The 12,526-nt window shown below is 30.8% G+C and overlaps 1 protein-coding gene across 1 annotated transcript; it reads right to left on the bottom strand.

The window, feature by feature from the left end:
- Window positions 1-10,959: 10,959 nt before the first annotated feature.
- On the bottom strand, window positions 10,960-12,174 carry LOC131176017 (mitogen-activated protein kinase kinase 10-like). The gene has a single exon (XM_058141040.1). The coding sequence runs from the start codon at window positions 12,094-12,096 to the stop codon at window positions 11,092-11,094; it is 1,005 nt and encodes a 334-aa protein (XP_057997023.1). The 5' UTR covers window positions 12,097-12,174; the 3' UTR covers window positions 10,960-11,091.
- Window positions 12,175-12,526: the final 352 nt, after the last annotated feature.

Genomic DNA, 12,526 nt, shown 5'->3' with positions numbered 1-12,526 from the left:
TCTGAATAAGATTTCATATGATTAATTGTATGTTATTGATTTAAATTGTGTTTGTGCACAACGAATATTTCTTTTGAATTTTTCAATTGAAATAAATATTGACTATTTGTACATTATTGTTTTAAATTGTGGAAATGTCTTTGAATGGGTATTTATTGCTTGAAAAGCATTGTAAATGATTTGAAACTGTGAGAAATTGTTTGAATGATATTGATGGATACTTATTGCTTAAAAGAATTATAAATGGTTTGAAATTGTGGGAAAATTAGTTTAGTGTGATTTGTGAAAATCGAAGTTAATTATGAATTGTGTTGCCATTTTGTGAATGAAATTATGACTTTGGAAATTTATTGGATTCTCACGAATCATTTGAATAAAATGTTTGGAATTGATTTTGTGTTCACACTTAGCATGACAGTATCGTATCATTCCTTCTCCAATTATGGGGTTGTGATCGTTTATTTTCCTTCTCCATTTATGGAGTCGTGATCGTTTATTTTTCCCTCTCTGGTTTACCAGTTGAGGTGATCGGATGAGTACTCATTATATAGCTAGCTCCCCGTCCTCATTGATTTCGATTAGTGAGGTTGTGATTGCTTTGTCGTGGTGTACAACACGGCATTGATCGGAAATTTGTGTCATGGCTTAAGTTGTGAATGAATTGGCAACACTGTATTCTTAAATTATTCGACTAAATTGCGTTATTATGTATTGTGAGATTGTGAAATTGATTTAAACTCTTGTTGACATATACTGTCTATTGAATTCAACCATGATCTGACTTATTGAAAATTATTGTGATATTGACAAATGGAGTTTAAATTCTTGTTGACATTTATTGTCTTGAATTTAACTATGATTTTAAGTATCCACTATTTACATGACTTATGAATTGTGATTTGAAATTGTATTTGGTTAATGTTGTGCACCACTGAGACATTGTCTCAGCGATAGCTTTTTATTGCTGTCGCAGGTAGAGAGACGGACAGGGCAGCAGACTAGGCTGCTAGTACATCCAGCGAGGGATTTCCTGGTATAATGAGTATACCAATATTTTGCATTTTGTAATCAGAATGTATGACATTTGTATGTACATATTGTTTTTGGTTTTGAGCAGTTGTAAATTAAATTGTACATTGAAGTTGTAAATTAATTATGAGTGTTTTGGATTGTAAAAGTTGTATTATATTTCCTTATCTCAGCTTTTGAAAAATCACTATGGAATTGAGTTGATAAATTGTTGTGTTGAGAAATGTGTTGGAATTGAGATTTGAAAATATATTGAAGTGCCTTTTTACAGGTTTTCTGAAGAACTGTTTTGTCCAAAATACAGATGGCACTCTGCCAAAATTTTTACAGAAATTCCAAATAAATCAAATGAGTTAGTTGTTTCACTTCAATTCACCAAAGTTTTTAACACCTGTAAATAGTGCTCACCACGGTAAAAGAAGTAAGAAAAGTTTTTAAAATCCCTTGTAGTATATTTAATGGGTTATCAGTAGACGGAGTTGGTAATTCATTAGGTATACTATGGGATCATGTTATGCCTTACAGAGGGGTAGGGTGTGACAATAAATACCTGAGAATTCTGAGAATTTAGAAGCACCCCAGGGATATTCAGAAATGATGGAAAGCAATGGAAAATAAAAAAAATAAGAAATAAAATAAAGTTTGATATTAGAGTAAAAAACTAGGTTTGGGTGACTAATAAAACGCGTAATTGGGCTTAGCTTGAGCTAGAGGCTTAGCCACTTAACTATACCAAGGCTCATGCCTCTTAAGGCCTCGTTAGACATGCAAATAGCCTTGAGCTGGGCTAGGTCAGGAGACCTCACTAGGCCTAGAAAACAAGCCCATTTTAGCCAACCAAGCTTGTGGGCTTTGGTCCATTAAGTTAATTATTAAATAATTCAAAATGATAAAAAATAAAAATATATATAAAGAGGTAAAACAATGCAGCCATGTATATAGTATTAGGATTTGTTTGTTATATTCTTTTGATTTAAATATTTTAAACCTAATCTTATCAACCAATCACCTTAAGACTATAAATAATTAGCTAATTGAAGGCTTTTGGGGGAGAGGAAAAGAAGAAAGCTGAGACACCCAAATACACTAGATTTTGCATGCTTTTGAAAGGTACTAAATTTAATATAAACCTTCTCCAAGCTTTGATGCAAAAAATAGGCAATTTAGCTTTCACACACTTAGCACATCCTAATTAATTTGGGTTAGAAAATTAGGTCTTTTAATTTGTTTAAATTCTAATTAAATTTTTGTGGCTTTCCACCATCCAAAACATCCTCAAGGAGCCTTTGGACCACCTAGAGTTCAAGGAAATCATGCAAAAAAAAAAAAAGGGTTAAAATCTGACCAAGCCTTTACAACTCTACATACATGTTATGTCTATTTCTGTTTTGCTTAATTCTCCATGGTAGCATGTTCAATTGCATGTTAGACTATTTTTAGTAAATTATTTTGGATGTTTCCATAAAATTTACTATTTTGAATCATTTAATTTGCTATTTTAATGATCAAGTTATGATTTTTGCAAATCTAGACCTATATAGGAAAGAATGTCCATGATCCCGACTTTTGTAAATCTGTTTCTTATGGTTATTTTGTTTTAAAATTTTGTTTATTATTCTTAATTTTAGGATATATTTTTAGATTTTTTTAATTTCATGTAGATTAATATGCATAATTTTTCAAAAATTCGTGCTCTAATCTGTCTTAGTCTCCTAATGAGTGTAAAACTCTTCATATGCATATCATTCTATATGGAATTTGGTTGGATATGTTTTACTATATTAAAATGTGATATGTTAGTTACTGGACCATAAACTTTTGTGGAGTTTCATTAATGTTTAGTATTTTTGAATTATTTTTACTTTTTGTTGTTCAATTCTAGTCAATTAGCATAACAATGCCATTCATTGAATTTTGAATGATTTATGATGTCAAGTTTGGGGATTTTTGTTTTTCCATGATAAAGTTTGGCATGTCTAGGACATTAGTTACTTTTTTTGGATTTTATTTGATGAGTTTTGTTTTTTTTATGGATTTTACAAGATATCTATATAATTAACTTATTTTAGTTATAATTAAACTCTTTTTTATTTTTATTTAATTTTTATGCTTTTTATTAATCAGTTGGTGATAATTATGTATATTAGACCTACTAGAATTAGGATTAAATGATTGGCTTAGTTTAGGAGACTTTAATTGGTTAATATTAGTTCTAATTATACTTTGGTTTAGTTTAGTTAATTAGGTTAATCTTATCTTTGATTTTCTTGATTTTACTTTTTGTTTGTTTATTTGATTAATTTTTTTATTTTTATATTTTAATTTAAATACTTACTTTTTATAGTTTTGAGTTATTTTCACATATAAATTAATTAAATGAGCTAAAGCCCATTAAAGAAGCCCAAAACTGAAATTGCAAAGGAGAAAGGTGTGCAAATGGATTTTTGGTGGACTAAAATGAAGATTTAGAGCTCCAAGGCCTCTTGCAAGATATTAATGAGTTTAAGGCCTTGTAATAATTTTAGGATTAATTTCATTTTTTATTATGGGTGTAAAGACAATTTTAAGGTTTTAACTTATATTATCTTTCCTCTTTCTTTAATTTAGAGCCTTAATTTATTTTAATTATTTTGAATATTTTGAAATGGACCTTTGGCATGTAATTAGACTCAGTAAAGATGCATTTAAGGGGCTTGGTAATTAATGAGCCTAAGTACACAACCAAGAAAATATTGACATGTTTCAGACCCTCCTGTTCCTCTTATGCATGTACTTTAGAATGCAATGTCTAGGACTTTTTCTTCTGTATGCTATGTATGACTTGTAAAATGATTTGGCATGTAATTAGTTTAGTTAAATATACATGATACATAAAGTAATCCTTCTAACTTAGAAACATCACATGATAGGACTTTCTATGCACATGCATCTATTTGTTATTTCCTTGAATGGTTGAATTTAAATGTGTGTGTAACCTTAGTTTGTATAAATGTATGATTAGAGAATTTAATAAAAAATACAATAAGATAAACTTTAGGAATCAATAATAGAGGCTGAACCTTATTATAAAATAAGACTTGGTGAAAAGGTGCCTAAGACCTTCCTTCTTTTGTACTCACTATCCCAATCCCTAGGCCATTGGGTTAATTGTTAAAAAAGGGGTAGTGGACCTCTAACAAGGGTAAGTTGCCACCTATATCCTTTCGTATAAATTTGTCTCAGTTATTACTCGAGTGGCAACTCCTTTCCTCTGCCATTGTGGCTCTAATATCCAAGCACTGTGGTAATGTTGTGGAAAGATGATGCTAAACCAGGTTTGAGGGTCCCACAAAAGTGAGATTTTTTGTCAATGATTTTGTGGGATTATAGGCTATGATTTAGTTACTATTTATTGACGAAAATTTTCGTTGCTAATTACCGATAACACCAAATTGTCATAGGTAATTACCAATGAAACATTTTGCAGGTATTATTTTTTCTATATTTTTAATTTAATTTTTTTTACTTTTTAATTTAATTTATTTTAAATTTCTAATTTTATTCAATTTTTTAAAATTTTTATTTTTTACATTAATTATTAATTATTTAATTTAATTTAAAATTTATTTTTTATTTTTTAAATTTAAATGAATTTTAAAAAATAGGGCTCAAAGCAAGCCCCATGGAGTGGCTATATATGTCAGAATTGTCATAAGTTGGGGAGTGGCTTCCCTTTTATGGGGAAGCCAACTCCTCCGTACTATATTTAAAAATAATGTGAGAATTTCACATCTTTTGTGATTTTGCCAATGGATTATTGACGAAACTTTTTCATAGGTACTTAAAGGGTGTTTGGCTTGACTATTTACTTTTAATTATTGACTTAAAATTTATTTTTTAAATTATAAATTAATTTAAAAATTAATAGTTAATTGTTTGGTATAACAATTTAAAATTAACTTTTAAATATTTTAAGTTTTTGAAGGTGATTAAAAGGAACTTACTTTGTCAAATTACCAAAAAGGATATATCATTAAGTATTATGGTTGTTAGAATGAGCATGATGTTGATATTTTTAAAAATTATTAGGATAAAATAGTCTCTTACTTGATCAAAGAGTAAATTCAAAATAAGTAGATAAGTTATAAGAAGTACCTTAATTACAACTTATTATATATATATATATATATATATATATATATAAAGCAAACCAAACACTTGTGTACCTATGACTTTCTATTTATAAGTATATTTAACTGATTTATAAGTTAAACCAAACAATCTTTTACTGACAAAGCATTTTTCTCAGTAATTTATCTTGAAATTTTATTTTTTTATTTTCTTTTTAATATTACCGATCAAATACGAGTTCGTTGATAATTACCAACGAAACTTGTTCGAAGGTAATTTATCTTAGAATTTTATTTTTTTTATTTTCTTTTTAATATTACTGACCAAATGCGAGTTTATAATTACCGACGAAATGTTTCGTAGATAATTTATCTTAAAATTTTATTTTTAATTTCTTTTAAATATTATGGACCAAATATAAGTTTGTTGATAATCACCGACAAAACATTAATAAGTAATTTATCTTAAAATTTTACTTTTTAATTTCTTTTTAATATTACTGACCAAATATGAATTTCCAAGTAATTATCCATGAAACTTGTTCATAGGTAATTTACCTTAAAATTTTATTTTTTTCTTTTTAATATTAATGACCAATTATGAGTTTATTAGTAATTACCGATAAAACTCGTTCGTATGTACTTTATCTTAAAATTTTATTTTTATATTCTTTTTAATATTACCGATCAAATATAAATTCGTTAGTAATTACAGACAAAACTTTTTGTATATAATTTATCTTGAAATTTTATTTTTTTTATTTTCTTTTTATTATTATCAATTAAATATGAGTTCATTGGTAATTACCGACTATTTGTTTTATAGGTAAAATTTTTTAAACTTTTTAAAATTTTATTTTTTACTCTTTTTAATATTATCAACTAAATATGAGTTGATCGGTAATTACTAATGAATATTTTCGTAGGTATGTTTTTTATTTGATCGCTAATTTTGCCGCTAGTATTTGGTGCCACCTTTACCTATAAAATTGTATCGTCAGTAATTGATAGGTAACTTTGATGGTACAAATTGATTTAAATTTTAATTCTCTTGGCTTTTTTTTTTGACAAATTATTGGTAATTACCAACGAAATTTGGTGGTCAATAATTTTTGCAGCTGCCTTTTAATTTCTTGTAGCGCAATTAAAAGTGAATTAAAACGCTTATTCACTTACCATTATGGCCTCTGCTTGTGCATGAATGAGATCAGAGATGCCTCATATGAGTTGCCCCGAAAATATCATGGTGTAAAAGTTCTTGGGCAAGCCTCGATTGCTGAAAAAAAGACAACAATTTGAATAATGTTATTATTCAGTTAGATAAAATCATACAAATTACATATACACACCCACATATAATTTCTAAACAAATAGCCTTGACTTACTATTGCGTCGGCAATGGAGCTCACTGTATGGTGAGATATGTTGAATCCTGGTCTCTAGTCTTGCTGTAGTAGTTTGTAGTAATTGCTCCCTCAGATATCTGAAGTCAGGGGTATTCCATGCCTTGTTCCACCTTTGCCAAGCAAGCACCAGGCATGAAGGAGGCCTTATGTCAATTCTTCCTTAGATGGCATGTGAATGCCCTGTACACTTAGTTGCCTTTTTCTCCCTGCAATCTTCAGGAGAGATGTCATGACTTGATTCCAATCAAAGTGTTTTTGCATAAAAACATTAAAAAAAAAAAAAAAAAAAAAAAAAAAAAACCAATTTGATTAATAAGCACACATTTTAATTAAAATTCCGGCAGATTCTCTCCTAAATATTGACAATTTTGCCTCAATATGAAGCATTCAAAAAACATGTTAAAGGACACTTCAATAATTCCCAAATCAATTAAGATCCACCAAAACTTCATTATTCAACAAGTTTAACATATAACACATTATTCATTACAACAAGCATTGTTCGGTATGCAGTAATTTGTTTGAAATAAATATTCTATTTCCATCAATAGAAAGTTATATCATTACCTTAAACTCATTTCAACGTAAGTCTATTGTCTCTTTGGAGACAGTCTTTCAATAATAGCGTTCCACGTCCAGTTCTTTCCTTAAAGATTGACATGATCTTCCAAGCACAAATGTTAAAAGGATTCAACCTTTTAACAGATAAAGACAAATAGATTTTGCAATTGGTTAGCCATGGTAAACAAATGAACAATCATACATACAACATGAAATGATAATGCTTACTTGTTACTGAGTAGCTCAATACAGGGTCAAAAATGGTCAATTGCAAGAGATGTGACCCCTGGGAATGATGTCGGAGTAGCTGCAGTTTGGGGTGTATCACCAACAAGAGCATTTTGGGTGCCAACTGCATGTAAAATAGAGGATGTACTTGAAGAGAAGTGTAGAGGGTAGTAGAAGCGGATGCAAAGGTTAAAGATGGTAATAATGCATGAGCCGATGTAGGAGGTGAAGACCCTTCAGCAGCAAGAGTAGGAGTAGACCATGTTGTAGAAGGAGATGGAACATAATCGCATGGGTTGACACCTCTCGCGATCCGGCTCATCCAGCACCCTAGACCTTCCGCTCAAATCTCCACTAGATGAACCTTCTCTACGACCTATCCCTCTCATCCTTATTCAACAAGCATTGACATACAGAAGACAATAATCTCAACTATTGACGTTTTGGTTTTCTTCCTCGCTTTCCCATAATATTGCATATCAGTCATGGAATTTAGAGGCTTGGATAGTGAAGTTAATTTTATTTTTCTTAAGGAATTAATTAGGAAATATAAGGTGTCTGCTCCTCTTCTTTGTGTTTGGTGCTTATATCTCAAAAATCGAAATGTTGTCATTACGAAACTACAAGGGTTTGGGAGGTGAATGTGGGAAGATAATGTGGGATTTGGCATATTTGGCTGTTGGTTGATGGTTGAATAGATGTTGGAAGAAAAGGAAAACTCATAGACGCTATCATTAATGGCGTCCAAGTGCAGCATGTCAACGTTTCAAGCAAATTCCTTGGCTCAATCCCCAATCCATCAGCCGCCAAATATGGCAGGGACCAAACTTAGACTTCTTAATTATCCATGTTCCTTGAATGCGATGCATTTTATTTTTTTATTGTCATCAAATTATATTATCCTAAATTTATTTTTTTATTTCACTAACAATATTTATAAGAAAGAAAAATATTTCATTACCATAACTCTAATTTAATAATATTAGTCTCATCTTTAAATTTGTAAAGTATCAAATTCGACATATAATCGGAATTAATTATATATAAAAAATATATTTCATTTATAATTCTTAAAACTAATGAATAAAATGAAGAATAATTTAATTAAATTTTAGAGTTTTCTTGAATTCTTTTAAATAATAATTTTTAATAATAATAATAATAATAATTTATTCATTTTCAAAACCTTAATAGTATAGATTGACAGACCACAAAACTGGTAATGGTGGGTTGTCTCAGCCCTCTAATTTGGTGTTGACACCAAAATTATATAAATAAAAAGTTGATGCATGATGGTCATTAATCACAGTTACGAACCCACGTTGGGTCAATGTCCCCCCGGAAATTTCAATTTTTTAAGGTATAATAGTGATTTTTTGAAAAAATTAATAATTTTTATTACTCTTATCAAATTTTCATAGAGCACAGCATCACTAGAATAAAAATCATTAAAGGGAAGTCAAACATATATTTTTTTTATTATTTAAAAAAAAATTTATAATATTTACAAAAATATTAAATTATTTCTAACAAGATGATTTTTTAAATAAATTGAAAATAACTAAAAATTTTAAATTTTAAATTAAGTATAAAAGTTTAAAAGAAAATTTATAGGCTAAATGAAAAAAGAAAATATGAAAACATTTATGTGAATCATCAATTTTAATTAAACCTTTTAATTTTATTAATTTTATTATAAACTTTTTATATTATTTTCAATAATAAATTTAATTAAAATTAATTAAATTCATCAAATGACAAATTATTTAAATCATTAATAAAAACAATATAAAAAATTATGTTAGACTTTTCTCTAATAATTTTTAGAATATTCTAGTGATCCAATGCCCATAAAAATTTGACAAGAGTAATAGAAATATTAATTTTTTTTAGAAAATTTCTATTATATCTTAAAAAATTGAAATTTTCAGGGGGCATTGTCTCAACATGGGTTCATGACCATCATGCATCGACTCTCGACTGTGTTTATTTATATAATTTTGGTGCCAACACCAAATTAGTGGTACAACCAGCCATTGCCAATTTTGTGGTCTGTCAATATATGCCGCTAGGCTTTTGAAAATAAATAAATTATTATTATTGTTATTGTTATTATTAAAAGAATTAAAAAAGGTCTAAAATTTAATTAAATTCTTCTTCATTTTATTCATTAATTTTAAGAATTATAAATGAAATATATTTTTTGACACATAATTAACTCCGTTTATATGTCGCATTTGACACTTTACAAATTTAAAGATGAGATTATATTATTGGTTAAAGTTATATGTACTAATGAAATATTTTTCTTTCTTATAAATATTCTTATTGAAAAAAATAATAAATTTGGTATAATATAATTTGATGACAACATAAAAATAAAATGCAATGAAGTATATGACTCGGTGGGACGCAGTGACACTAGATTATGATCCTAAAGCATCACATTCAATGGACATGCACAATTAGGAGGTCAAGTTTGGTCCCTACTGTATTTGATGGCTGATGGATTCGGGATTGAGCCGAGGAATTTGCTTCACGCCTGACATACTGGACTCTTTTTTTTTTATTATTATTATTTTTTTTTTCAAAGGTCATGCTGGACTTGATGCAACTTATAGTAGCGTATATAAGTTTTTTATTTTATTTTATTTTATTTTTCAATTACATTCATTTCGAAAAAAGCCTGTTATTCTCAGCGTCCAGGGCGCGCTTGGGTTTATATGCTGGTGGAGTGTATTTGATGTGTCGTGGTTTGTGGCAATTAGCTTTGGATGGGTTGATGTGAGCTCCCAATCCTATGAACTTTACTTTCATATAAGAATGGGCTCCATTTGAGCTATGCAGTTAGAAGCTTGGAAAATTTAGAAAGATATGTTATGGAGAAAAAAAGAAGTTTTTAGCATTTTGGAAGGGATAATTTTAGGGAAATGGGTATTTTTGTTTTTGAGGTTGCAAATTCCATTAAGTGTTTGATGTATTGTTCGCATGAACCTTTGGTTGGTTTGTGGGGTTTCTTGATCTTTCATGCTTTATTGGGTAACTGCATGTTGCTTTCTGATGCAATTGTGGGAGTCATGCAGCTGTAAGTGAGTTTGCATTGAACTTGGAGCCGGGAGTCCCAAGTCTGCAGCATTTTCAAATTGGTGGAGAATTTGGTTTCCCTCCTGTGGCAACTCTGAATCAACGGGGATGCTTATAATTCAGCGGAAGAATTTGTCATGGCACTTATCCATTAGGTTTATGGACTCCAGCGTGGCTGAACTGAGTGCTGCTCACAGGGCGCTGCAATCTTCAAAGGCATCATCTTAGAATTTGCTTCAACTGAGTTTGCAGGAAGGTTGTTTTATGTTAGTTCTTTACCCTCTCATTTCTCCTTATTCTTATTAATAAAATTCACTTTTCTATCAAGTAAAAAAAAAAAAAACTAAGTAGATGCTCTTTCTTTCTTTTTGTTTTTAAATCATAGATTGTTCTTTTTTGGTGAAACTGAATTCTCTTTTTCTTTCTCTTAATCAACCAATTCCCCAAGACAGCATGCATTTGTAATGGCATGGTTCAATGGGTTGTGAAAAAATTTAGGATGCATCCCTCATTAAACCATAAATTCTCATCTTTGGCCAATTTCCAAGTGATTTTTCCATCATCACCACCAGATTTTTGCTCTTTATTTCGACAGATATTATTTTAAAGTGGAAATATAACTCTATATAGAGAAGTGACGATAATTATAGGAGATAAAAAAATAAAAAAGCTACTCAGCGATGTAAAACAAGGTCAAGGAATGGTTGATGAGATCCACAACAAGTCCTATTCACAAAAGGGTGATCAATAAGCTCATCAACAGTCCCTCTCTTGCTCCAATCCTTCTCCAAACACCTAATTACAAAACTCCGGAACTCCGGCGATGCATTTTCCGGCATTTCCAGTCTCTCTCCAAAGCATATTGCACATACCAATGCTGCCCAATCTGGTTTCTCTCCTACACCAATCAATGGATAATGACCTACAAGGCACTCCAAAACTACCACCCCAAGTGACCAGACATCCCCTGCAAATCCATCAGCATTATCACCATCCCACCTCTCTGGATCAAACCTTTCAGGGCTCATATATGCACATGTGCCCATGTATGCGTCACAAGCCTCATGTTTGCCCACCACAATCCTACTGACTCCAAAATCAGCGATTTTCACATCCCCTTTACAATTAATGAGTAGATTAGAGGGCTTTATATCCCCATGAACTATCTGCATTTTATGCAGATACTGCAACCCATGCAAAACACACCAGGCCAGACCAGAAATAACATCCTCTGGCAGTATTTTACCTACAAATAAAACATCATGCAGCGATCCTCTTTCCATGTGCTCCATTGCAAAGCACAGATCGTCTTCCCTATCAAACACAGCATAGCATCGAACAATATAAGGCGAATCGACCCGTTTAAGGATCTCTGCCTCCCGTAAAGCCTGGCGGCGAATGTTGGTGGTGTTGTGATAGAAACGAAGAACTTTCAAAGCGAAAATGCAGGAGGTAAGCTTGTGTCGTACTTTATAGACAGTTCCGCCATTTCCACGGCCAAGAACTGCCAATTTTTCAAGGTCAGAGAGATTTTCTATGCCAGGGGAGTCTGGACTGATAGCTGACAAGGAAGCTGAAGGCGGTGGGTGGGTCTGTTGCCGGAAGTCAGAAGGTGGTAATGATGGGGGTAGGGATAGCTTTAGCGCCTGTTGATGCCTTCTCTTTCTCACCAATGTCATCTATATTAGCACTTGTTTTATGATGGTATTATTTCTCTGTTTCTCTGTGTGTGTGTCCTATAAAGATATATGATATCACAGAAGAAGAAGAAGAGGAGCGATCGAAGATGGTGTGCGGGTGGTAAATGTAGCAAAGGAAACTTATAAATCTGACGGTTATACACATAAGATAAGAGAGCGTTTAGGGACAACACACGTGCATGCATGTGCATGAAAGTTGTAACAAGTGGCTGTGACAATCCCAACATTTATGGGCAGGTGAGGTTTTCATGGTGACGTGGACGCCAATCTCTGGCAATTGAGTTTAATCAGTTTTATATATATATATATATATATATATTTTAAGGTTTATAAGGGGGTGTTTGATTTACCTGTTGGGTGCAACTGATAGCTGATAGACACCCAAACAGATAAATTATAGTGTTTGGTA

This window comes from Hevea brasiliensis, chromosome 18 (genome assembly GCF_030052815.1).
Source record: "Hevea brasiliensis isolate MT/VB/25A 57/8 chromosome 18, ASM3005281v1, whole genome shotgun sequence".
NCBI classification, from domain to species: domain Eukaryota; kingdom Viridiplantae; phylum Streptophyta; class Magnoliopsida; order Malpighiales; family Euphorbiaceae; genus Hevea; species Hevea brasiliensis.
This window is presented reverse-complemented; position numbering and strand designations above follow the sequence as displayed.